The 27,166-nt window shown below is 41.4% G+C and overlaps 1 protein-coding gene across 3 annotated transcripts in view; it reads right to left on the reverse strand.

The window, feature by feature from the left end:
- The window catches only part of jmjd1cb (jumonji domain containing 1Cb), a 102,895-nt gene that overhangs the window by 58,588 nt on the left and 17,141 nt on the right, over positions 1–27,166 (reverse strand). For all 3 annotated transcript variants that reach the window (XM_057358092.1, XM_057358091.1, XM_057358090.1), the window contains exon 2: positions 35–199. In XM_057358092.1, coding sequence (XP_057214075.1) covers positions 35–199 — 165 coding nt within the window. The remainder of the gene's footprint in view (positions 1–34; positions 200–27,166) is intronic.

The following is a 27,166-nucleotide window of genomic DNA, read 5'->3' on the forward strand; positions in this document are numbered from 1 at the left end:
GTCCTCAGAGGAAAGAAACGGGCGAGTGACTCACCAGGGCCGGCCACTGGATCTGTTTGGCTTTTGTCCCCTGCAGCTGGACGCCCTCCTTCCGTTTGGCCCAAACCAGCTGATGCTCCAGCAGAAACACCTGGAAGTCTTCGTACACCTTCACCCACTCACGCTTGTCCCACTCAAGGTCATCGAACTCCACATATACCTGCGGGAAGAGAGAGTAGAGGGGTCAAAGGTCAGTCACGGAAACACGCATGTGCAAACATCAATTATAGACGATCTAATACGATTAGGAACACTGACATCAGTGACAGGTCAGAGGAAGAATGAAACATGTACATTAAAATGCTCTGATAGAATGAATAAGAGATATAAAACACGTAAGGGATATTGTGACAACAGCCGGCTGCTTGTACATTATCCCCGCTTAATACACGGCTACTTACCACATGAGAAAAAAACTGGATATTTTATCAGCTCATTTACCGAATGCAGACCTTCCGAGAGGAAAAGCCGTTTACTTTCGGTTTTAAGGTAAGAAACGACATTCAAATGAAACGAAGAGGCCATTTGGTTTAATCATTTGTAACTATAATGTCATATAAGTTATTAAAAGACATATTTATATTTAATTAGTCAAAAGAATCTGTCAAAATGGTTTTCTGCATCCGGGTTACCGTGTGTTATTAGTTTTGAGAGGCTGGGAATAACAAACCTGCAAATGTCGCGACTGCTGGCCAATCAGAATCAAGCGTTCCAACGAGCCGTGTAATTATAGTCTGTGTAATACACAGGATGGAATGGAATGCAAAGTAAACTGTCAGGTGTCGTCGAGTGCTGATCAACATGTCTAGGTTTAGTTTATGATAATGACCAGCTGACTGTGCCTCATGTGTGTCACTGTGGATGAACGTCCATTAAACGACAACGAACCGCTCCAGACGAGTGAAAGAGTATCTGCTGAGAGCAGGGCTCATCGCCGGCATCTCGCTGCAGTTTCACAGCCATATAAAGTCAAGGCCTTAAATGACCTCAGTCTGGCGTTGACTTCATGGAGCACACGTGGAGAACCCCACAACACAGACCCAGCACACATCCAGTGCCGTGCTGTGATACGCTCCACAGACACGTGATTCACAGCGCACACAGACTGAGGGCTGTGGCATGAGAAAGAACATGTGTTTGACTGGCTGGATGTTTGTAACATATGGATCGTCTCATAATGACAGCATGTTCTGGTGTAAGGCGGGTGTAGCGTGATAGGCTGGAGAACTGGTTTCCCAAGAATAAGCAGCACTGAGGCTTTGGCGCTCTCCCTGAGCCTGTATTCCAACTGGAAAAACTGTTTCTCTACTGGACAACATCCATGTGTTGACTAATACGATCCTGCACACAACACTTATGATGTGCTCATCTGGTGCTGAGGGCGGTCCAGAGCGAATTGCGCAACCCCAGTGCTGAGCAACATGCACTAACAGGAGTCGCTTTTATAATGTGGATTCATAGCAGAAACAATAATCATTCAGCGGCGTGCTTCTCTCACCCTGACTGAGATGAGGAGAACAGGTGAGGAATGGACCCGTCACCACACATTTCACATGGACCCCCGTCCCCGTTGTGTGCAAAAACAAGAAGAACCATTTCACAGCACTGCTCGAGGAAATACACCATTCCTTGATTTCTGTCAAGGAAAACCTCACGCAGCGCTTCTGCCTTTTCTCTGAAAAAACAACAACTATCGTAAACAACGTGTTTAGAAACGGTGAGTGGTGCTGCCGTGAGATATGTGTGGTTGCCAGGGTGTTGCTGTGCAGTTGCTCACTCTTTCTCAGTTGTTTAGTCTTTTGTTCTGTGGTTGTTAGGGGCTTATTTCCTGTTGCCAAGCAGTTGCTTACTGTTCGGAAAAGAATCAGCCAGTTAACTCGTGATTATTTGTATAGTGCTTTTCACTACCTAAACACATCAAAGAATTACACAACAACATGTGCATTCATCCACATCACACAACATATACACAATAATACTCACATCTAGACAGCACAGTAATACATACATGTTTTAACATGTAATCCTCTGAAATGCATATGCACTGTGCTGCATACACGGAGCTTTCCTGCATTATAGAAGAATTGGAGGCGGCCGCCTCAGTCAAATTTCGTGCCGCCTCATGCGGCCTTCACATAGGACGCGAAATGCGCTGCGCAGGCCGCTGGGTTCTAATCTTTTGAAATTTGATATGTTGTTTGTAAAGTGTTTGGTTAATCCACTTAAAGGGACGGTAGGTCTTCAAGTGCATGCGTGTACGACATCAGGATGGCAAACTGACACTGAAAAATACACACTGAGAAAATTATTTTCACATTCAAAAAAAATCCAGCACATACTAGACACTAGTCATCATTGTAGCAGAAAAATACAACAATGTTTACATCTCATGAGTGTGTAGGCACGGGAAGTCTAAAGTGGCACATGACCGATGGTGTGTGTTCTCCCCTCCCTCTCTACCACAATCCTCTTCAGGGGTCACAGAGGACGACTTTACTCATCCGGCCTCTCTCTCAGAATGAAACATGAACTTCATATTGTGTTTCTGCTGAGCACATCCATTGGCCCACACTCTCGCATCAATCTGCTGCTAGCAAGATGAAAAATTCACTCTCATTAAAAATTGAGACGGGAGCAGAGGGCACACAGATAAGGAGTGTGTGTGTGTAATAGTACTTAAGCTGCTTCAGAGAGTAACGTGTAGTCCCGAGGTTCTGAGAGAACCTGAGCAGGACTGAGACAAACCAGATTTTAAAAACACACAAACATACACCATGGATCTATTCCGTCCATTTCATGACCAAGTGCCTCTGTCTTTATAACACATCACTAACATTCTTATGAATCATGAACTGAATCCACATCTGATTGAATCGCATGCCATCATAACTGTCATTTACATCAGAATCAAAACTGCTACTGTGTTCTGCACACTTAACATCTGAGGTTCGACATAAAGCAATGGAAATGTCTCTCTCAAACATTTGTGTTTTGTCATTAAGAGCAATCACGTGAAGCTATGAAACACAGCACATTCCGAGCTGATGAGAGTGAAGTGAATTCTGTGGAAGAATGGATCGGATGACTACAGTATACAGACAGATGGTACAGTTCTGGCCCTTCAGCAGGGGTGTAAACACCTCACCCAACAGCTCACATTGATAACCAAACTGAACAGAAAACAAGAACAAATACAACTTTACTGCATTCAAGTCTAGACTAGTGTTACAGTCCTCGATTCATGTACATATACGGTGTGTGCGTGTGTGGACTGGTATTCATCACTGTGTGGGGACCTAACACAAAGATAGTAATACCAGTAGATTTTGACCTTGTGGAGACATTGTTTAGGTCCCCATGAGGGAAAACAGCTTATAAATCGTATAGAATGATATTTAGAAAGGTTTGTGTGATTATTAGGTGTAGGTGTTGGGGTAGGGTTAGTGGATAGAATATATCATAAGCCTGATATCAAATCAATGGAAGTCTACGGAGTGTGTGTGTGTGTGCGTGCGTGCGTGCGTGCGTGCGTGCGTGCGTGTGTGTGTGTGCGTGTGTGCGTGTGTGGACTTGGTTTTTATATGTTAGTGAGTGTGTGTGTGTGTGGACACATGTCACTGTGGGGACCAAAATTGAGGTCCTCATGGGCACAAAAGCTTATAAATTGTACAGAATGATCATTTTTGAAAATCTAAAAATGCAAAAAGTGTTCTATGATCTTTAGGTTTAGGGATAGGGTTAGGGATAGGGGATAGAATATACAGTTTGTACAGTATACAAACATTACGCCTGTGGACTGTCCCCACGGAGATTATAAACCAGACATGTGCGTGTGTGTGTGCGTGCGTTAGACCTGTCCTGCCCTACTTTCTGTTTAACACAATCTGCCTCCATAACATGCTGTCAAACACACCAGATCTGCATCTCAGCACTGAAGTTCCAAAATAAACACAATATTTTCACAACAAAAAAACAGCACTGCCATAAAAGTAGTAATGTCTGTTTATTTCAGTAAAGTTGGGCATATCTGAACAAGGCATTCACCAAAAAAATCTGCCCGAGATCACCTGAACAAGAGCGGATCGCTCGTGGTTTAAAACCCAATCCACCGGTGTGAAGGCTAGATAGCAGCTAATGATGGTCGGCAAACATATCTGTCTAAAACGCATAAAAATACAGACGTTTAACAAGGTGTTTAGTGAAAGCGAACTGAACCAATTAAAAAATTGCAACATTTTAACCATTTAATCCCTGTTTTGGAACAAAGGAAACGGACATGAAAACACCCCAAGTCAAATCACAGCTCTATACAGAAAATATAGCTAAATAATATAGTTATAATGTACAACAATATCTCTGTGTTCAAACAAAAGCCTTTATTTCATCACACGAAAAGGGCATTTCCATAAAAAACGGGACAATGTAAACATCTGCATCAAGAGCTGAAGTTAGCACATCCCACGCGTTGTGTTGTCAATGAAACCTTCTGAAAAGTGAGTTAAAGGTCTAAAGAGCATTTTATGTTTCTCCACCTCCACAATCTTGCGGCAGACATACGGGCTGCCGTGTGTATTTGTTTAAGAGATAAGGACTATAGAAGTGTCTGCTTGACATCACACATCACAAAGACACCACCTGTTTACATCACTTTAACTACAGATGAAAGCAAGGGATAACGGCAGTCAAAATCTCATTCATGCCAGTAAAAGTGCTTAACAGAATACACACTGAAGTTCTATGAAATGTAAATAACTGAATTACGCAACACTTAGAGATATGAAACATGTTGAATATTTTGAGTAGTCAAGTAGTGAAATCCAGCATTAAAGCACAAATCCACATGAAAGACAGAAACTACAGGACAGGACAGGACAGGACAGGGTTAACCTGAGATAACAGACAGACTGAACAAAAGCAGCAAGCCAAAGCACAGATGACAATCCCGATGGAGGACACGTGAACTGATCAGAGGTCAGACTCCAGGTTTATTCTGATTATAGTGCAGAGCGTTGGGATAGCAGAGGGTTAACACAGTACACACAGGACTTTAATGGGAACCGTTAGAGGGTCAACTCTGGTCTGCCCGGCCATGCATGAGGGATGAGACTTCACAATCACGCAGGTTATATAACTGCATTCAGTCAGCCGAGAGCTGCCTGCCTGGCCGTTGAACCCTGCACAACTAGATTAGGGTCTGGAAATGAAGTTAGACCGAGCCAGGCACGTCCAGGGTTTGACCGCTTTATGTAAGTCTGTGGAAATGCCCGAAAATGGAAAATAACAAGGCTGCAAAATTCCTGCCGTCACCAAACCCTCCTGTAATGTTGTGTAGTGGGTCAGCGTGATCAACTAGTCCTCCAACCAAAACAAGCTAGTCATATAGTGACGTCAACAAGTTAGTCTATCTTGATTTTTATTTCTTTGAATGTTTTGCAGTGTGCTGCGCTCTAGTTTCATCCATCTCTGATAGCACTACTGCAACAAACTCCAGACAATTACTGCAAGACAACATCGATCACTTAAACTGTCAATATTTACACTGTTCATTTAATCTTTACAGAAGTTAATAGAGCTTCATTTTTACAGTTTTAGGAAGAACGTGGGCACTTCAGTGTATTTTTGCACTGTCAACAAAAACTATTCCAAGTGTTGCTTGTCCATGAGAGACACACAGAGATTCTGACAGTTGGTCTGAAAAGCCAAAAACAAGGACAAAAGTAGTGATAGAACAGCCATGGAATGATTCACTGATTATAAAACCTCCAAATGACTAAAAGACAAAAATCAGACTGACTCCGATTATGCTTAATAAGCTGATAACATGTAAGCTCATGTAAACGTGTAAAACGGTTTTCTTTTATCGGGGAAAGCTCATAAACGGCGTAAGCAAAACCCGCTCGTCAGAGGTCGTTTTTCGCACATTACTCTGACTTCGCGCTGCATGTAAACGCCTTTCCCGGCTTTCTCTCAGTTTAGTTTATGTGCGCATGTCTGACAGCGCTATAGTAAAAGTCCCAAATGGAAGTAACAGTAAAATAACGCATAAAAGTCCGCTCTGGAATCATGCAGTTGATGGAGAAACGGCAAAATGAAGAACTATAATTGCATTTGCAGGTACTGGGGACATGAGAAGAGATATAAAAATACAGCTTCTGACCCATTTCCCGCTGCATTTTTAATTACTAGACGGACTATCGATGGTGACGTCACCGCACGCGAGAAACCCGGCAAGTCTCAAACTTCCATGTAAGCTGATTTATTGATGTGCATGTAAACACGTGAAAACAGGTTTCTTTTATGAATGTAAAAGTTATGACTATCCATCTTAAATAATGTATGTTAGAAGGCCTGGGCGGAGCATGCGTTAACTCCTCCCCTTCGACTGTCAGTTCTGCTGCCAGTTCCATTTCAAAATGCAACGGCTGTTTTTATACAATCAATCAAATCGCAGAGAAAGACGAAAGCCATGCCCACTACTTTTCTCATTAGAAATTCCATTTCACTCAAAATACGGAAGTAAATACGATGGCAACTTCCGGTTCATGGGGACTTTAAGGAGACCTCTGATGGTGCTAGCTGACCCTAAACCAGAAAAGGGCTTTCTTCATAATTTTTCTTTACTTCAACCGATCAGACTATTCACTCGTGAACTCGTTTCAAATAATAATTAAATGACACTGTAGCCCTGTTGTGGATGAGAGCACATATAAAATAATACAATTCACTTATACCTCACACAAGGAGAAAAATCTTATTTGTATGGTCAAAAGTAGGTCTGAATGAAGTGAACACGCACACAGGAATCATGTAAAGCATCTGCTCGCAGGGATAAAAACACAACAAATGTGCAGACGTTACGATGGTAAGAGCTGGTTGCTACGCAACTACCATCACACACGCCACACGGCTCTGTCTTTATCTTTCTGCCTTTCTATCAAAAGCACAATGTGTCTGCTCTAAACGCCCTGGGGAGCGTGGCAATGAATTTACAGGACTCAGGTAGATTATAAAAGACCTGACACTACTGTCAATCAAATCAAACCTGACAACATTTACTCCATTTAAACCTGTACGATTTTCTTTTGTCACAGCAGAATAAACAACTGTCCTGCCCACTGCAGCATTCAAATCAAATATATTCCAGATAATGTTAATGCCAGATCACACTCGTGTGGTTGTGATGTTATTGATGTTAATCATGGCATGATTTAAGAGCAGCCACGTTGAAAATCTTATCTGGCCACAGTCAATACAGTATATGCTACACGTCGTGACATCACAACAGTCAGCACATGACGATACGATAAACTTTATTGTCAGACAGAGTCTGAAATTTGTCTTGCGTTACAGCAGGTTCACTCAGAATTATAAAACCAAACTAACACACATAACACAGAAACAAATTATAATAATAATTCTCCGGAAGAGATTTACTTTTTATATGAATTATTCAACACTAATACAGCTTGATGTACAAATGAATTCTTTTAACTTAATTCGACTATATCTTGGTACTACCTTGTTCCGTCGATTGGATGGCAACATTACAAAATCATTATACAACACATGATTAGGTTCAGAGACAATTTTAGCTAGTCGTAAGTGGTATTATTATTATTGTGGTAAGATAGTTCATATGCTTTTTGTAGTGGCTGCCGAACTATTTTGGAACAGTTTTAATAGGTTCATTAGCTTTGTTTTTAGACCAACAGATAAACTCATATACCAAACTGAATGACAGTACTGCAGGACACTCATGGTTACGGTCATAAAGAATAATAAAAGAATCTGCTTTCTTGCTCCAAATGAGCTCAGTCTAGCGAGAAAGTAGATTCTTTGCATTGATTCGATTAACATATTTGACTTTCCACATTTGCAAAGCAACACGGCTCTGATGAACAACATATGAGCTCCACAGGTACCAAGAAGACAACAAGCCAATCATAGCAGTGAACATTTAAATATAGACGTCTTAAAGGGACAGTAGCACAGTGGAAAATGGTTGCAGGAAGCAAAAGAACGGCACATCTACTAGCTGTATAAATGGACAAAAATGATAACAACAGCACTTAAACATATACATACAGTACATAACAATTCATTTGTCTCCTTTAAGACAGGATAAGAAAAACACTACCAGTATGAATCAATTTAAATTAGAAATGAATGTATAATGACACGATTTGACATTTCATAGTCAAGGTTACAGAGTGACACAAAGTCAACCTCATGACAAGAGATCATCAATAAATCACTTGTAAAAGCACATCTCTCTTTGTGTTCTCTCCACCGCTTCAGACGCTAGCGCTATTATCATTCAGCACGAGCAGCGCAGCTCCGTAGCGTGTACGCCGCGTGCCGCCGCTGGAAAATCTGCCCCTCACTAACAGCAGCAGGGCTTCCCTGACTGGCTGGGCCCGGACGGCTGCAGTCCAATCACTGCGGGCCCAGACGCCGCTCCGCTAGCGCTGCTCGCTAACCTCGCACAAACACAAATCTGCCTTTCAAATCACTGGAGCAGAGCGTGCGTGAGCGAGCGAGAGAGGAGGATTTAGTGATATTTCAGGCTTTTTCTCTTAGATCAGATTAGTGAAGACGAAAGCTTCTTTTGCGGCGTGGAGCGGCGAGGGCTCTCGTCTCGTAGCCGGCATCTTCCCGGTGAGAGGAGAACAAAACAAAGGCACGGCGATGATGAAATGAGATGTTAATGTCACTCGAACGACAGCCTGTGGGGACCAACAATCCCCCCATCCTGCTTATCCCTTTAAACATAAGAGAAAGAAAAAACAACGTACACAGCAAGCGAATCTGCAATGCAGCGGTTATCAGAGTGTCCTCATTTCCCCTGCCCGTCACGTCCCGTCCGCATCTGTCACACACACACACACACACAATCATGTGTTGCTCAGAGACCAGCGGAATAAAACAAAACCTGGTTTCCTCACACACCTTGACTTATCAAGCCTCTGAACTGTTGCTCATGTATGTTATAAATAATAGGACACATTATTAACCCCGCTTAAAATAAATAATGCAATAAGGCATTGAGACATGGCTTTTATTGTGGAACAAACACTGACAGGGAAATACACATGTTAGCAACTGAACTAACAAACGAGAAATCATAACCAAAACAGCAAATCTGCCAAACACATAAGAGACAAACTCTGTGTGTGTGTGTGAGTGTGAGAGTGTGTGTGTGTGTGTGTGTGTGTGCGCGTGCGTGCGTGCGTGGGTGTGTGTGTGTGGGGGGGGTCTACGTGCGTGCGTGTAAGAAAACATGTAAACACTGTGACATATTTCTCTCTTTAACAAACACACTTCTATTTCACGATTCTAGCATGTAATGAAGTCTTTCAGGAGCCACGGTAAAAACCACATCACACACAAACCTCTCCGGCTGTGAGGTCTTATCCAACAAACCTCATCTCACTGTCCTTGATGCTCACAAAGCCGCTGAACAAAGATGCAGCACAAACACATCTATGAGTAAGAAAATAAAAGCGTGTGTGTGGTGGGAATATCTGCAGCGAGGGAACGCTCTGTGCTTTCTCCAGACGGACAGATTAAAACAATGCGTTTGTTTACCACCTTTCTGCTAAAGCCCGCCTCACACACACTGTTTCTCTCACGTGAAACACCGCTGCAGACGACGGGGCACACCGCTGACCAACCCCAAACAAGTCATGACTGTAATACAACTACACCTGCATTCATAACCCCTTTACCTCCAGAAAATCATTGAATATAAATAAAAAGAGACATCAGTGTTTAAAAACCAAGGCATTTTGATTTGCTGCAGGAAATACTTTACGAATGAATTGAAGCGTTCAAGTCTTTCCACTGTCAGTACATCCAGCATGCATCTTATTTTCTGTCCACTGTGGACACGAATCAACACACAGTGTGGCACACGTCACATGCGGTTTAATGCCATTTCGACCTAGCACACGTAAGACTACACATGAGTCTTTGTTTATTTGTATTATTAACTACAGTAAAAATCTATGAGCAAGCAGAATACCTGTAAATAAACACAAGTGAGCAGCACACGGTACATAATGCACTGATGCCAAGTTGTTGAGCACCCTATACAAAGTCAGCACATTTAAACTATATTCATTCATAAGACCTGCTTATTCCAATAATTGTTCCATTATATTTGACATTGGTGTCTTATCGAAGCGCTTGTCACAAGAAATAAGACACACTGAAGGGCTCAATATACACATGGTAAAATCACAGCATATCACAGCTTATAAACTTATAACAATTGTTATAAATGCAGCTTACGTGATGGCAAATGAGAGAACAACAGCAATCATGGTTTCTATCTAGACATTTCTATTATACAACAATCATTTTCAAAATGATCTAATGAATTGATTGCATAAAAATAACCAGGATGAGACACAACCGAAGACACGCGTGTCACCAAAAACAACACACCTCGCTTAGGACAAACATTGACCAGAGTAAGAGGGGAGGGAGCGTTCCAAAGTAAACAAACAAAAGTAGGTCAAGTCTACTGGGTTTATCTATCAGCCGTAGAGCAGAGCGCTACTGAAGCACAGCAAACACACAGAGCCGTGATGAGGACCTCAGTAACACTCCTCATACAGCACATCATGTCACCTTGACATCACCTGTGATTAAGACAGAGAGACAAACCCCACTGCAGGGAGACGGACGGCCGGATGGACAGTGACACAGAGAGAGAGCAAGCAGCAAAAGTACAAGTCTGTGGTCAAAACACACAAAAAAGTGAAAACCAATTGACCCTTCACAAGCAGTTTGATTGACAGGCGACTGACCATCATAACGCCAATATTATGTGCCTCCGTGACTGACCTGATCAATTAAAACAAAGGCACTATAACCCCAATATTCCACTAGACATGTTTACATAAAAGTTACTGTCGTTCTCCTAGGAGGGTGTTATAATGCAGTTGCTTAAATGTTCTGGGTGGTTCATCACCTCATACTAAAATAAAGCAATAAGCCGTGTGAAGCAGTGGGTTACAGTGCATTTTATAACAGCTAAAGGCGCTGTGGCACGACACAAAGTGGAGTCATTAAAACCCCTTTAGCTGTAATAAAATGCACTGTAACAGGGCTTAATGATTTTATAAAACGGTTATTCCATATGCGTAGCAAGGTTTCATAAAATACAGTGATAATAAAGTGATATTTAGGCTGTGTAATGCAATCAGCAGTTATAAATCGGGGTATTTTACAACGGCTTAGAACTCGGCTCAACCAATCAGAATCAAGGACCAGAACTGACCGTTTTATAAGACACATTAAAAACTCACCTCTGTCAGCTGTACCTGACAAATGTATTAGTGTACCTCTCCTTAACAAGAGACAGAAGATATCAATAACATCCACAAGATGCACGCCACAGTTTCAACTGAAGCAACTGATCATGATCTCATTGATTTTAAGGAAGCCGGAGACACGAGCGTCTGTGGCGACAGGATGTGGGTGTGCACAAAAACACAGGAATGTTGAGAAAAGACTACCAATGAGAATGAAGGCCGTGGAGCTCACGGGATTATATACAGTCAAAGGGCTCGACATTAAACGTGATGTGTGGATAAATGTGTCTGGGATCAAGTGTGTGTGTTTGGTTGCGGTTTGTGTTCTCGTCTGACAAGCATTCGATCTTGTTCGTCTTTGATAACGATGCGTTATTCACTAGTGTCATTTTATAAAACAATTCCCACTTAGACAGACAGAGAGAGAGAATCAGGTGTGAGACTTCAGACATGTCATGTCCAAAGAAAATAAGAACAGAAGAGATTGGAAATGAATGGAAAAAGCAAGACAGACAGATGGAGACAATAAAAAAGATTATTTGTGCGAGAGCAGACTAGTGTTGGAAACTAAAGGAATGTGTGTGTGTGTGTGTGTGTGTGTGTGTGTGTGTGTGTGTGTGTGTGTGTGTGTGTGTGTGTGTGTGTGTGTGTGTGTGTGTGTGTGTGTGTGTGTGTGTGTGTGTGTGTGTGTGTGTGTGTGTGTGTGTGTGTGTGTGTGTGTGTGCGTGCTAATGCGAGTCACATGTGTGCGCGTGAGAGAAAGCTGCACTCATGTGCTGCGCTCCAGCTAAAGGAAGGGGATTTCCACAGGCCCCTAATAAAGCCGCTGCACCACAGCTCCACATGCATGCATGTATTTCTCTTCTATGTTCTTTACATGAATGAAAGGTGTCACGCCACTGGTCCTCCTGTCCAAAATTCATCTGATTGACTTGAGTTCGCTGTGTCACTGAACAACATCACTACACCACAAAAAAAAAGAGTTCCTTCCTTCATCTGGACAAAACTGTTAACATCAATAGAAGGAACATGAGAAAACAGAGAGAAAGAGAGAGATGCCAAAAGAGAGAGCGGCAATCTGTAAACCCTCCAACATCAACAAAAAGCTCTTTAGCTGGAGAAAATGTGCCAGTAGAGACAGGAAGAGAATTGTGTGTTGAATATATAGTGTGGTGGCAGTGTTCCACATGTTTCATAGTTATGGCTCAATATTCACACAACACACTGCAGAATAAAACGCCATTAGTGATGTTTACTAAGACAAGCATCACTCATTACTGTCACACTCAGGGTTACGGCTAGATGTGAGTTTAATATTCCTGTAACATGAACGATACCTTGAAACCTGTGGAGGATGTGCTATTACTTCTCAATCAGATCTGCAGAGGATCAAATAAATCTCAGAGACTTATACTGTGAAGGAGAGAACAACTGAGCCATATCCAGAGAGACCAAATGGTCGCATTTTGCAACAATTTTTCCTGCCGGTGCAACCAATTTTTATTAATGGTGCCACCAGTGCGACTGCCAAACTGATCAATATATAATTTTTGCACATTATAAATGTTGTGTGCCGAAACGTTATATTGCGCAAGCGGCGCATCCAGTCACTCATTCTCGCCTCCCGTCCTTTAGCCATTCGCTTATCTATCAGTGCCCCCTGGCCACAAAGCCATAATGCGTGGGTGTAAGAGGCGCATTTAATGCTATAATGAAGACGAGTGAAGCGCAACTTGCAACTGAAATAAATATGTTTTACCAATGCCGCCTGCAGAATGCAAGAATTTCCACTGCTAAGGTACAAAACAGCAAAGATAAGAAATTATGTTGCGAGTTAGGGCTGCATAACGATTAATCGCGACTAATCGTTTGCAGAATAAACGTTTTTGTTTACATAATATGTTGGTGTACTGCGTATGATAATTATGTATATATAAATACACGTACATGCATGTACTGTATATAATTAAGAAATATGTAACTTTTGAAAGGTTTTATATTTATATATATATATAATTTATATTATATATAAATATTAAATATATTTTTAAATATATAAATCATGCATCCATGTGTGTGTATTTATAAATACATAATTATCACACACACTACACCAACATATATTATGCAAACAAAAACTTTTATTCTGCAAACAATTAGTCGCGATTAATCGTTATGCAGCCCTATAATGCGAGTATTGTATGCATGTGAAGCTAATGCAGGAAACATGCGTTTAACTTTAACCACTATAATATTGTATAAAGCTCTCCAACAATACTGCAAAGCCTACAAAATGTTATACATCACGTTAAATACTTTTTATTTGTGAGTCGCTATTGATAAAAGCCAAACATGTGTATAAACGCAACAAAGATTTCTGTTTATAATGTTCATCAAACAACAAAGGACGGGCCCCAAAACACTCACTGATATTAAAGGAATTGTGTTAAAGTTGTTAAAGATGTGCTTTAAAAATGGTAAAGTGTTAAAATCATTAAATCATAAACAAAGATTTGTAATTGATTTATTAATGTTTTAAACACGTTAGCATGTAGTTTTAGTGATTCTTTTTTCTTACCTCACCCCATGACTCTGGCGCTACCAAATTAGGGGTTGGTGCCACCAACTGTCCAACTTGGTAGCACCAGTGCCATCTCTCTCAAATGTTAGTCTAGAGCCCTGGAAGAATAAACATTCAACATGTGTACAGGCAACTGCATAGCAACACCTTTAAAACACTCACAACACCTTAGCAACCGCACAGCAGCATGCAAACAAACCGCCAAAGATATTAAAATTAAGAAGATGCGTCACTGCCACTGAAATGAATGGGGAGGACCACAACTCAACTCTCAACTCAACTTTATTTATATAGCGCTTTTTACAATTTTCATTGTTACAAAGCAGCTGTACATAAGACATATGGACTATAAGCAAACCAATTAAAGTTGTACCTGCAAAAACAAGAAAAAGGTGAAAACAAAGAAGACAGACATACAAAACACTCCACACACACAATATGCGCACGTACTAACACACAGACGCACACACACACGGACGCGCACGCACACACACACGCACAGTGAGAGCACACATTTAAGATAAAGGAGAGAGAAGCACAGGTCAAATATAACAGACTATAAATTCCTATATGCAATATTAATTAAGTAAAACTTTAAAATTCTAAAGCAGCCCCCCCGGTCAGGCAGATGCAAAACAGTATGCAAACGGTGGTGAGGAACCCAAAACTCTAATCGAGAAAAAAAACCTCAGGAGAACCCAGGCCCAACCAGGGGATTCCAGTTCCCCTCTGGCAAAAGCTGCTGCCTCTGCACAAGCTCCAGAGAACTTGCACAACAAGGCTAAATAAAATAAATAAACTTAATAATAAAATAAATTATAGTTTAAGATTATCATTAATAATCTAATAGCATTTGAAATGTTGTGGTGAGGACGTGTCAGGTGACCGCGTCCTTCTTTATCCAGCTCTATCATCTATCATCTCTACCATCAGGTCAGGCCATGAACTGCATCCTGCTCGCTGTGGTAACCTTGGAAACAACGCTCAATATGGCCGCTCTAGCGAAGCTTTGCGCATGCGTAGTATCTAAAGCAATATGAAAAATGTTTCTAAGTGCAATTTGATCATAGGAAGCAAACATTTTTAAATGTCGTTTAATTAGGATTTTAGCCTGCGATTGCAGAAATATCAGTATTCCCCATTCACGTCTTGTTTGAATGACGTAATAACTGCCTTAACTGCCCAGAGGCACGTTGCAAAAATGGCCGCCAAGTGGCACGACTTCCCTAAACAGACTTTGAAACCGCTTACAACATTCGGAGGAACCACCTAGCAACACCAGCACTGCCCTAGCAACCGTGAAGAACATCCCAGCTGCATAGCAACAAGCTAAATCACTTAGCAACCACAGAGAGATGCTCTGGCAAGCATCATTTCCCTGAAAAATGTAGTAAAGCTTTTTGTCATTTCAATCACGTTTACAAGTATAGCTCTGCCGTCTGGAGTGTTATTGAAAGGAAAGCTCAGAGACAGCAGCAGGAGTGTGTGTGGGCTGGTCTGTGGGTGGTCAGAGGAGAGCAAGTGACAGGGAAGGACACACACACTGAGCTCTGACAGTCAAAACCAGTGTTTGGACCACCAAAAAACCACCAATCGGTGTCCCAGTGAGTGCACACTGTGCAGTGTGTCTGCGTTTATATCAGAGAGCTATTTGGCCGCCAGAGAGAGACAGCTAATTTGATGCTAGAATCAGATTAAAGCAGTCCATCTTCATATTGAGAGCATATCACATAAGTCTTGACACGCACATCTTGCTTTAGATTCTTGAACTGTCCGAGATATGAGTGGTTTATTGTCAAAGCATGTGTAATTCTTCACAAACACTGGACTGGAGGCGTATGATATCAAACAGACAGGCACATGAAAAACGCTAACAGGACTGAGAGACATGACACTGAGAGCACTACACAGACACATAAGCACACTGTCAACATCAGCAAATCCCTTCTGACATCAGACACTGCTGCTGCTGGACGATTACACACAAATCACAGATTAAAACAAATCTTCACACATTCAGTGTGACTGACAGAATTCCTCTGATGACTGTAAACACTGGACCAGACTCTATATTATAATCCTGTGTTTGTACGGAGTAAAGTTTTCATTCCCGCTAAAACAAACGAAACACAATGAGTGACAAGGTAATACCCATGAGTCTGTAAACAAGAAACATGAACGCTTCAAACATAAATGATATCAGTGCATTAATTAGGACACTTGAACACTTGCTCAGGACAGTTCTGTACTCACCACACAGATTTAACAAACGTTCTGTCACCTTCACTTTATCAGGAGTGAATCTGAGGTGAAGAAAGCGATTGTTAAAACCTAAGAAAAGAAGTGAAGTGTGACTGTAACTTTATGAAAGTGCAATATGTAAAATGTCAGAGAATCACTGGCTGCTCGTTCAAAGATTTCTTCTTTCAGACGATGTTTGCAACTCTGCATGCAGAAACGAATGAGCTTTATTTAATAAGGCTTCGTTGGAGTCGTGAGAGAGGGAGAAAGAAAAGGAATTTCTGTCGAATCCAATTAAATACTTTTCCACTGAACCTCTGGAGCCGTGTCATTCCCAAAAGACACTAGTCCTATCGGCTGACGATGAGACACACCAATTAAATCTCCTTCTATCTGTGTCGTGCACTATTAGAGCAGAATCAAAGAGCAAGAGCACAACGTGACTCCTTCGGTCAAATAATTCATATGCTTCATGCTGCTGAAGATTGTTACTTTCACGTCTGAAGATCCACACAATGGCCGTTTCCAGCCGCAGGAAGCAGTTTAGCATGCGTGATCACACACACGGGTCACACGGGTTGAACATCTGCAGCATATAAACGACAAGCGCATCATCTCACCACAGGAGATACAGGACTGAGATGAGAGTGAATGTGTAATAATGCTGAAGATTGAGATGAGCGTCGTGAGCAGAATGCAGTTGTTTGTTTCGTGTTGGGCTGAAGTACACACTCATCGTTTGAGATCGACTGACAGTAGGCGGCTCGCTCTACTACAGACAGACGTATATAAACCAGTGCTTGGGCTTTAACATGCTGATCTTAACACTGTAATAATCTCACCCTGCATGAAACCTTAGCGTGCGTCTCTACACACACCACTCTCCAATGACAGACCCACTCTGAGTCAGAAGAATGACACATGTTAGCTCAATACTCAATACAACACGTCTGAGGTTACCACCGTGTAATGAACTCAAGTGTGAGCAAAATAAATGAATGATGAATCTGCAGTTCAATATACACCGGTTTTAAACAAAGAGAAAGAACAACATCTCCGGTCTTCCCAAGCAGGTTTGATGGACATGAACCAAAACGTATAAATGAGAAATATTATTAATCTGATGTCAGGGCTCTAGACTGCGACCAAATGGTCGCATTTTGCGACTACGTTTCCAGCCCGTGCGACTGCCACACTGATCAACATATACTTTTTGTGCATTCTACATTTCATGCACAGAATTGTGCAAGCGGCGCATCCAGTCACTCTATTTTGCCTACCCTCCTTCAGCCATTCGCCTATCTATCATTGCCCCGCCCCCAAAAGCCGTAATGCACGGGTGTATGAGGACCTACTCACACTGTCCCAATCGAACCGCGCCCGGGCGCGTTTGACACCTAAAGCCTGGTTCCATTGACTAGTGTGAAGGCTCGCAAACACGCTCGGGCGTGAAAATTACACAATTATAAACACAAAATTACGTCAAAATTCCCATATTAGCAAGGATCTTTGTAAAAGTAGTCCGTTTCATGAACGTAAAGAGTCGGGAAACGCATGTGTCACACATATATTAGATCCATATATCCATATACTCACTCTTAAAGGGGCAGCAGCATAATAAAGATCTCTGTTTATTATGTTCATCAAACAACAAAGGACAAGCCCCAAAACACTCACTGATATTAAAGTTGTGCTTTTAATATGATAAAGTGTTGAAAGAGTTTATCTATAAACAATAAAGATTTGTATTCATTTGTAATTGTGATTTATTAATGTATTATTAAACACGTTAGGATGTACTTTTGTTTTAGTGTTTCTATCTTCTTACCTCACCCCTGCCATCTCTCTCAAATGTTAGTTTTTATTTTTCTTATTTTTAGGTCTCTGTGATTCCCAAAACATGATCAGCTGTTGCTACTAAGTTACATTAACTTTTTTTCATTGATTTAAGCCAGGGCTCAAAACAGTTGTTTATGAAGCATAAACAATAGTACATCAAGCAGAAAGTGTGAACACATACACACACAAAGAGAGAGAGACACACTCAAAATCACATTGGAGAGAAGCAGAGAAGCAGACCAACAACAACATAGAAGCTGTGGACTAGCACTGGGGTCCTGGTGAGGGCTCAGGGTGTCCTGTGGAAAATCTCCTGAATGCATGTTTAAAAACTCCCACATCACAGAAGGAGAAGGAAGCTAAAGACGTCTCAAACATTCCATTAGGATTAAACATTCATTCCATTACACGTGGCTGTGGATCAGCTGAGTAAGCACATAAGAGAGCCCATGCAGGTAAGAACGGACGGCACTTATTATGACACAGAAGATGATGAGTGTGTTTAAATGGTCTTGTAATGAGAGCTGCAGGAAACTATTAAACCAGATAATGACATCAAAACCACTGTATTCACACAGCAAGAGAGAGTGAGCAAAACATGTTTTTGAGGAACAATGTCCTCTTTAAGAAAACCATACAGCACACAAACATGTGAGAAGCCAGAAACCTATTTTACATGATCAAGGACAGACAGGCCATCAAAAAATAGAAAATAGAGAAATATTATGCACAACAGAAAAATACTATACAAATAAAAATGCACATTTTTTGGCACGGCGACAAAATAATTTTAGGATGACACTTCTGGCAAGAATGCACAGAGACTGAATAATGCTTTCTGACAGATTCAAGAAGCATTCATTTAGCATCAAGGTCAGTCACGTCAGAGAGAGAGAGAGAGAGAGAATCTCTGATGTAAAACTAGTGTGCAAAAAGGAGCTCTTTTAGTATGAAATCATCTCAAATGATTCTTACTCACATGTTTTCACAGATATATTCTTGATCTTCCGTATTCACAGAGAGACAGAGTCCTCTTATATATGATGCTGGGAGTGAAAATGGTCTGTGATGTTATTACAAATATGCTGGGAAAAATGTAATATAAACAATATTTTATGCAAGAAATTTATATATGTATTTTTGAAAAATATATGTCATTTTTTTAATTATCTGCTAAAAAGTTTTTTATTGTACTTAAGTGGCAGAACATAGTATATTTGTTTACAAGCTACACACACATTTATATCATCCGGCAACAAAACAAAACAATTCAGCAAGAACACCGTTTATTCGTTTGATACTCCAGGAACAAAGTGCTGCGGCCTGTGTATCCAGATGAGCCGCAGCTGAAATCTAGAGCACTAAACTGTCCCCCTCCACCAGGGCTCTTGTGTTTTGTTTTTTTTCTTCATAAAACTGCCTCCTGAAAACAGCACGAGCAACACAACTAATGCATATCAGACTTCAAAGTGAGGGAGTCTACAGGAAGTTGCTGATGGTTCTGAGCGGCAGATAAGAGTCACATGTAAACTAACAGGCCACACAAGCTGATCTCAGTCCAGTCCATCTGCTTGAGTTCAGTTCCGGTCACTGGCAGACATACCCCCACAAGGCAACATTTAAAGCCACAATATGGAATATTTGGACCGCTAGATGGCACACTTTCGAAACAACAACAAAAGGCGAAGCTAAATGACGTTATGTAGGAGAGTGGAATTATGGGACATGTCGTTTTCACCATCCAGAGGCGTATGGAGATCGCCCTTCATGTTCACGGACGAGGTAATGAATGAATTTTATTTTATATCATCGTAATGAATTAGCTTGCAAGAAACGTGGACTGTAATGCTACGTTAGCCCGCGACTGATATTGTACTTTGTCCATTGATTTGGTAGCGTAATGCTACACAGTGTTACGTGTTTCAAACAGTCATACAGTCGTCGTTTAAAAAGTACTGTATTTCATAGGGTAACTGCATTCATAACTATTCAAATAATCTGTGCATGAGTATTTCGTGTACAATTACATTTTCTTTGCTTACCTGTCTATTAAAACACATGCGAGAGCGGAGTCTCTGTCGAGTCCAAGTTGGTCGCGAAGCTCTCTCCATTTAGAGAACGCCACGCCGATATTAATACTTGTTTTATTTCTTTGTTTGTCCATAAGCCTGCTTGCATCACTTGGCCTACGTTTATGCTTTTTTGGGTTTCCTTTACTCGCCAAAGAGTAATCGTGATCCATAATAACAGAACAACAGATGCTGTATAACCACTTCCGCATGTGCGTGTTGCCGTAGTTTCTACAAGCGGAAACTGAGGGTAGTGCGGAGCAGTGGATATTAAGTCACTGATATGCGACAAATACAAGGGAGACAAGGGACGGGCCATTATTTTAAATAGGAATTTCTCTGGATTTGCACATTCTTGGGAACATTTGGGATAATGTAAGTACACAACTGCATGAAATATATCACACTGTGCAAGTGATTTTGGGATATTTCAGAACAAAATTATTCCATATTGTTGCTTTAAGTAATCCTTTAAAAGTGATAAAGAGATGATAAGCTACAGTTGATGTTGTATTCACAACACTCCAGTGTCAGTCCATTGTTTCTTTCAGTTGTGGTATGATGTCACAGTTTAGACATGACTTATGCATGCGGACGCAACATACAAGTCGTTCACTGGCATCTAGTCAAGCAAGCTTGAGTACTGCACATGATGCACACTTCATCTGTACTGGATGTACATATGAACTCTCATGTACATATGTACATGTTCACAGCAGCAGTCACAGACACACTGAAAAACAAACTGTGTTGTTTAGGAAATTTAACAATTGCCGTCCTTTCACATCCTTTAGAATACGGAAATGAAATCTGAAGAAAAGGAATTCAGCGAAAAAACACTTAACCTAGTGCTGGGACGATATATTGAGTCATTTTTATGCTCCGTTTCGCAGTGAACTACGGTTAAATGCCGCCACATCCGAAAGCCAGAGGGCGCTCTCGCACAGAAACTGTATGAGACACACAAGAAGAACGATTAACACGTAAGTTGCGTCCCAAATCTCTCACTTATGCACAATTCTACGCCATTTTGTAGTATAAATAGTGTGAGTAGTGCGTTCACATTGAACATTGAAAAAAGAATTGCACTTTAAGTACCTGGATGATGCACTTTCTCAACCGAAAATATAAAGTGTGGAACTGTCGCAGTTTCGCTTACGTAGCGGAAGAGAGGCGGGGCTATCAGACGCTGCTCGAGAAAACTCTCCTGCAGAGTGATTACGCTTCAATCTGATGATGACTGAAGTAATGCTGGGCAAAACACATGAAAACTACATTAAATTCACTATGTACAAGTTGATTTTTATTCACACGCATTCTCGTCTGGGAAACCGATATACTTCCGGTTAGGGTTAAACCGTTTAGTATTCCATTTACTTCAGCAATTTTGACGCGCCGCCCACTCATGAATCATTAAACGCATTTAAAATGAGAGAGAGCCGGTCCAGATATAACTTCATGATCGCCACCTCATAACACCAGCCACATGTATAATCTGATCTCTAGAGATCCAGTTGTCAGCTGTTTACTCTCATTGCACGTTTATATCATATTTATTTGCTATACATATTGTCATTTTTTAATGCACGCATTCTGTATAACAGCCTAGAAAATAAATAATACTGTTAAATAATCTGTTAAATTAATCTTTCTGATATTTTAATAATCTGTTGTACTTTAACAACTTTATTTTGATAAAAAAATTAACCCCTTATATGAGCGCCCCTATTTTTGAGCATTTTATTGATTGCAAAAACAAGTTACTATAGTTATTATTATAAGAACATATAATAATAAAAGTATGATGAGCATTTACATTAGCCGATCCGGCTGGAGAGACGACTCCATGTGTCATCTTAATACATTTCAGTCCAATGATACAACAATGAATCTAAAAAAGAAATCAGCAACAAAAGAAGGAAAACCCGAGAGGTTTATTGTCAGGACAGATTGGCTCTCTTTACATGTAGGCCGGGTTCTGGGGTGTGATTTAAGGTGGTACTGGACAGATTAATAATCACGTCTTGGTGTTGGTGGAGCGGCGACTCTTTATGACGGAAGCCTCACTCATAACTCAAGAGAAACTGCCATCACCTCACCTAATAACCTTGACCTCGGCTCCAGCTCAGCCAATCTCTCTTCTAAACCGCCCTGAGCAAACTCGACCTGTTCAGTCATGTGTGAGTGTAAAATCATGACATCTTCATGAATTAGACATCTCTGAATGTCCTTTAGAACCTAAAACACTGGTCGTCAACAACAGCACAACACAGCCCAAAAGACATATGGACTTCACATTACATTCAGTGCCCGAATGAAAAATATACTGTCATCATGTTCCGCCTCGACCTTTGAGTCAAAAAATCTGCACAAACCATTTTTTACGGCGTAGACTGGGAAAAGGCACAGATTTTCCACACGCTACGTGAACAAAGACGGCCTCTGTTTCTCATTACACACGTGCTCGTTGGAGGACTGTATTAGGTTAGTGTTTCTTAAAGCAACAACGAGCCGTTTTTCGACCTTCAAATAATCTCTTCAAAAAATTATTTTAGTGGTAGGACAACCCTTAACTGGATGAATTTTACTGCCGCTTCTACCTAAGCAGCCCTCTATCGGCTGAAATCACACTTGTAACTTTGGTGTGCGGGTAGGAGCCAAGCCCCGCCCATCACCTGCTTTACGGCATACGTCACGGTTTACTCATAGCCTGGGTGAAGTTAGCCAACATCTAACAATAAGACGAGACCATCTAGTTCAACGCAAGTCTCCAAACCATCACCATGGCAGAGCCTGCAAAAAAATCAAAGAGGGTTTTGTCGGAGGAAGCGAAGAAAAGAAAGAGAGAGAGTGACAATATCGGACGGTCTTACACTCGGTGGCGCGAGCTGAAAGAGGCAACGGGTTGCAAAACTGATGGAGACCTAGCGGTCCTGCTACTGGATTTGTAAGTGTTATTTGTACCTTTTTCTTACACTCCTGTACTTTTGATCTTATTTGTTATTAGTTATTAGACATAGCTTCAAAACAACGTATCTGGGTACGCCGGTTACATCAGCTTTGTAAACAAATTCACGTGTATTGAGCTGACAACGGGGAAACTTTGCGACAGTATTTACGACACACGTATCAGACAATTGCGCTTATCAACCACATGGAGTAACCATACACCAAAACGGCTCGCTGTTGCTTTAAAGCGGCCGGCACATTTTCCGGCGCCTTCCAGCGTTTGGCTCCTAAAGCGGGACCGAAGACAGATGACGGGTCTGACAGCGCTGCTTCATTACAGAACAGGCTGGTACAAGTGGAGGGAGTGGCCGTCTTGTTTTTCCACACCCAGCCCCCTGGTTGCCATCCTGCTGTCTCACCGTGCAAACAACACCTCGAGGACAAGTCAAGAAAAACAGCACAACTGCCCCCACTACTTCCTAGCCTGGGATTCCTGTTTTACGGCAGCGAAACCCAAACTTGAAGAGCTCAGAGTCGAGCGTAACCAGTTTTCCTGGGTTTCAGTACACAGGTCATGTTAATTACCCTGAATGTCAGAAGCTCACGTCTCCAGACACAGAGACGGGTGTAGTGTTACTGCAGAGTTAACTGAGAGTCAGCCACAACACAACACAACACACCGCACCATCCTGATAAAAGAATGAAAATATAAAAGTGTGAGTCAACAAACAGTGTTTACAAGCTTTATAAGCTGTTAGTGTCGTGTAATGTCCAGAAGCAGTCGGATAAGAAAGCTCTTGAGATGAAGGTGTTCATCAATAATGGACAGCGCGCTCGCTCCGAGCCTCATCTCATTATTGCAAATGGCTTGATGTTCATCTTCTCCTCATCAAGCTGTGAACGGCAGCTGACATCACTCTTGTTACCCAGAATACATCAGCATCACATTACATGCGCGTCTGTAAGACGACTCTGTAAAAATGCCTGCATGACATCAGATAATGTGAAATTATTACACATCTGAAGTATATCTGAACACTGGAACTATTGGGTGATCCATGTTCAGGTTTTTTTAACAGCCGATACCAGTGTGACCGCTATAATGCCACTTCAATTGATCGTCAACTGCTAGCAAACATCTATCAGCCAATCACGTGGCAGAACTACTCAATGTGTTTAGATATGTAGGTCAAGAGAAAAATCCACTAATCATCATTCCTTTTGCAAATGTTGTTGATGACGATGATAACATTTCACTGGGTCTGAACTGAAAATTCATTTCATAGGAGATCTCAAAAACTCTCTTTCTCTTTTTTTCCATCTCTTTATCTGAACATCTGCTGATAAGATGTTGTGTGCCACCTATAAAAGGTGGGGACGACGTAGCAGAAGGAGAGATGTCTGCCTAAATACAACGTCATAAAACGCCACCCATGCTACATCTGCCAGAACGCAGAGCTCGGGAGCAGATGTTTCAGGCGCGACCGCAGTTTAATTCTGGCACAGCATTAATTCAGCCATGTGTCTTATAGACTGTGATCAATAATTCAGAGAGCCCACGAGAGACAGCACAGCTGACGGAAGCGAAACACAAGCGCAGAGGCCTGACCAATCACACCAGAACAATGAGAACGCAGACTCAAAAGCACTGGAGTAGATGTGAAGGAGCTCGGCCTTCTACTGGAGGAAAACACAGCGGCGGATCTGTTTCACATTACCTGATTAACTGGACGCTTCAATAAGACCACTGAAGCTGGTGTACTGCTGGATTATAAGAGGAGAAAAACCATCTGCTTTGAGGTTAATCTTGTGATAAGGTTCCCTTGAAGAGAAAACCCTGAACAAACATTAGCATTCTGTGGGAAGGTTTAGAGGCGCCGAGGACACTCATTCTTGTTTGAAGTATATGAAACTGGTGTGCTGTTGTCCATTTTTTGAAATAATTGCTAATCCATAACCGCAACCTACTTCTCGCCAAACATAACTTTAATTCATGTGCGAGTTTGTGAAGATGCTGTGCATTCAGACATGATCTTAGGTTCGTCCGATTCTCAGACGGTCACGCGTGAGATCATGTCTGCTATCCCACAATCTGATTATACTGCAAACTATCATCTGAATTCTATTTTAGTCAATACTCTGGTGGTTCAGCAAAATCACCACTGACACATTTCTGTCATCACAACGCCCAGCTGTAACACGCTGTGTTTTGACATGTAAGATAAGATCGTGGAATGCCATAGGGGAAAACCATCAGCCGCGGCTCGCCTCTCACAGGCGCTTCACGCGCAGTCCTCATCTGACACCAGGAAAATCAGGTAAGCTGCATTCCTTCATAATTGGGTATTCAAACAGTTATTCAAGCACACAGCAAGCAGTTGTGTATGAACACGCAAGAAAAAAGAGTAATGAAGAGTGACCTACAGTAATGCAGGCTTGTTTACACCGAGTCGTTCTGTCTTGGTTTGAAATAACAGTGATATTGCAGCATCCTCTGTGCTGTCGTTCTCTGTCAAAGAGGTCGATGGAAAAAAGCGAGACAGCCATCTGTCCACAGCACAAGCGTTTAACTGAGCATTACAGGCACATGTGCTCTCCCCTTATCACCGCATCACATCACACCAGACCACAAGAAAACACGCAACAGCCTCTTTTCTATCACAAACGTATTGTTTCTCTTTAGAAGTTATTTATAAATCCACTGGAGTCATCTGAATTACTTCTACTTTCTATTAGAACATTTTGAGCCCCTTACAAAATAGCACAATAGTTTTTAATATAAAAGCGATTACTTTGTGTTCACCTGAGGGTGAGGACATCATAAGAGAATTTGAGTGAACTATTCCTTTAATCATTAGTAGTGTTGTCTTATCATTCAGATAAAAAGATTTATATTATAGTTTAACATTTGTATTAGTGATGATGAGAATTTCATTTTATTACAGCTAAATGCAATCACAGAAAGAAGTTACTGAATTAAATAACAATGAGAGAGAGCAGAGAGGTCACTCGCTGCTATGACTTCAGTCATTCATGCACTTGAGCGTTTGTCTGTTCATTGTGCGACACTGGTTGACCTTTATCTGGGGTCGTGGAAGGAGGTGCGTTCTGAAACACAGGTTCAACATGCTGCGAGCAGAAATGTGAATATCATATAAATCTCAACAAACTCGGCCCAGTTGATACTCGCTTTCCTTACTCATCTCGTTCATGTTTTTTCCTTTCTCTCACGACGGGTTTCTGTCACGTTCCTGTTACCAAAGAAAACACAACATGCCAATGGATGAACAGCGGTAATTTGATCCGAAAATGACGGGCGATGCAACTTTATGACACATACATGTGCTTGTCGAGCAGGTCAGGTGAACCCTGAAACGGGAAACATGTGCACACACCCTGACAAACTATTTCAGTTAATTTCATTGCTTGGTTCTGACATCACGGAAAATAGCTTTTCATTTTTCACAATCATTACTGGCGCTCTCTGTGTTTCCTGTCGAGAGGCCACCGTATTTCTCAACAAGCAGCTCACATTCGGAGGGGTCGACTGCGTAAATCAAGCCAAATGAAATTCAGCTGCTCGCCGCAGAGGCGCAGGACTGCATTTGCTAATCATTCAAGTTAATGACATTAAGTACATGCTGGGCACGCTTACTGAATACAAAGAGTAAATCCGTAGCTGCGTCCCAATCCGCATACTATCCGTCCTAAATAGTGTTGGGAACCGAGAAGCGGTTCTTATTCAGAAAATTACTCAACATTACTAACTACCTTACAGCAACACTCCATTCAATTAAGGTAAAATAGTTAAAAAAGAATAATAGTTCATTTAAATAGAACCGGAATCGGAACCGGGATTCACTATGCAAAATTGGAACCTTAATCGGATCCTGAAAATTTCTTACGATACCCAACCCTAGTCCTAAATAGTATTCGAAAACAGAGTTAGTGTGTCCCAAATCATAGTATGCTGAACTGAGTATTCTCAAAGTTCCCAGATGGTCCACTGTTTCCAGTGAAAATTCAAAGTGTGAATCCATGGACACTTAACGGCTGATATTACCCACAACTCACCGCGAGAGGGCGGAGTTTAGTGACGCTACACTGCATTAATAAAATGAAATAAA

The sequence above is a fragment of the Triplophysa rosa genome, linkage group LG18 (genome assembly GCF_024868665.1).
Source record: "Triplophysa rosa linkage group LG18, Trosa_1v2, whole genome shotgun sequence".
Taxonomy (NCBI): Eukaryota; Metazoa; Chordata; class Actinopteri; order Cypriniformes; family Nemacheilidae; genus Triplophysa; species Triplophysa rosa.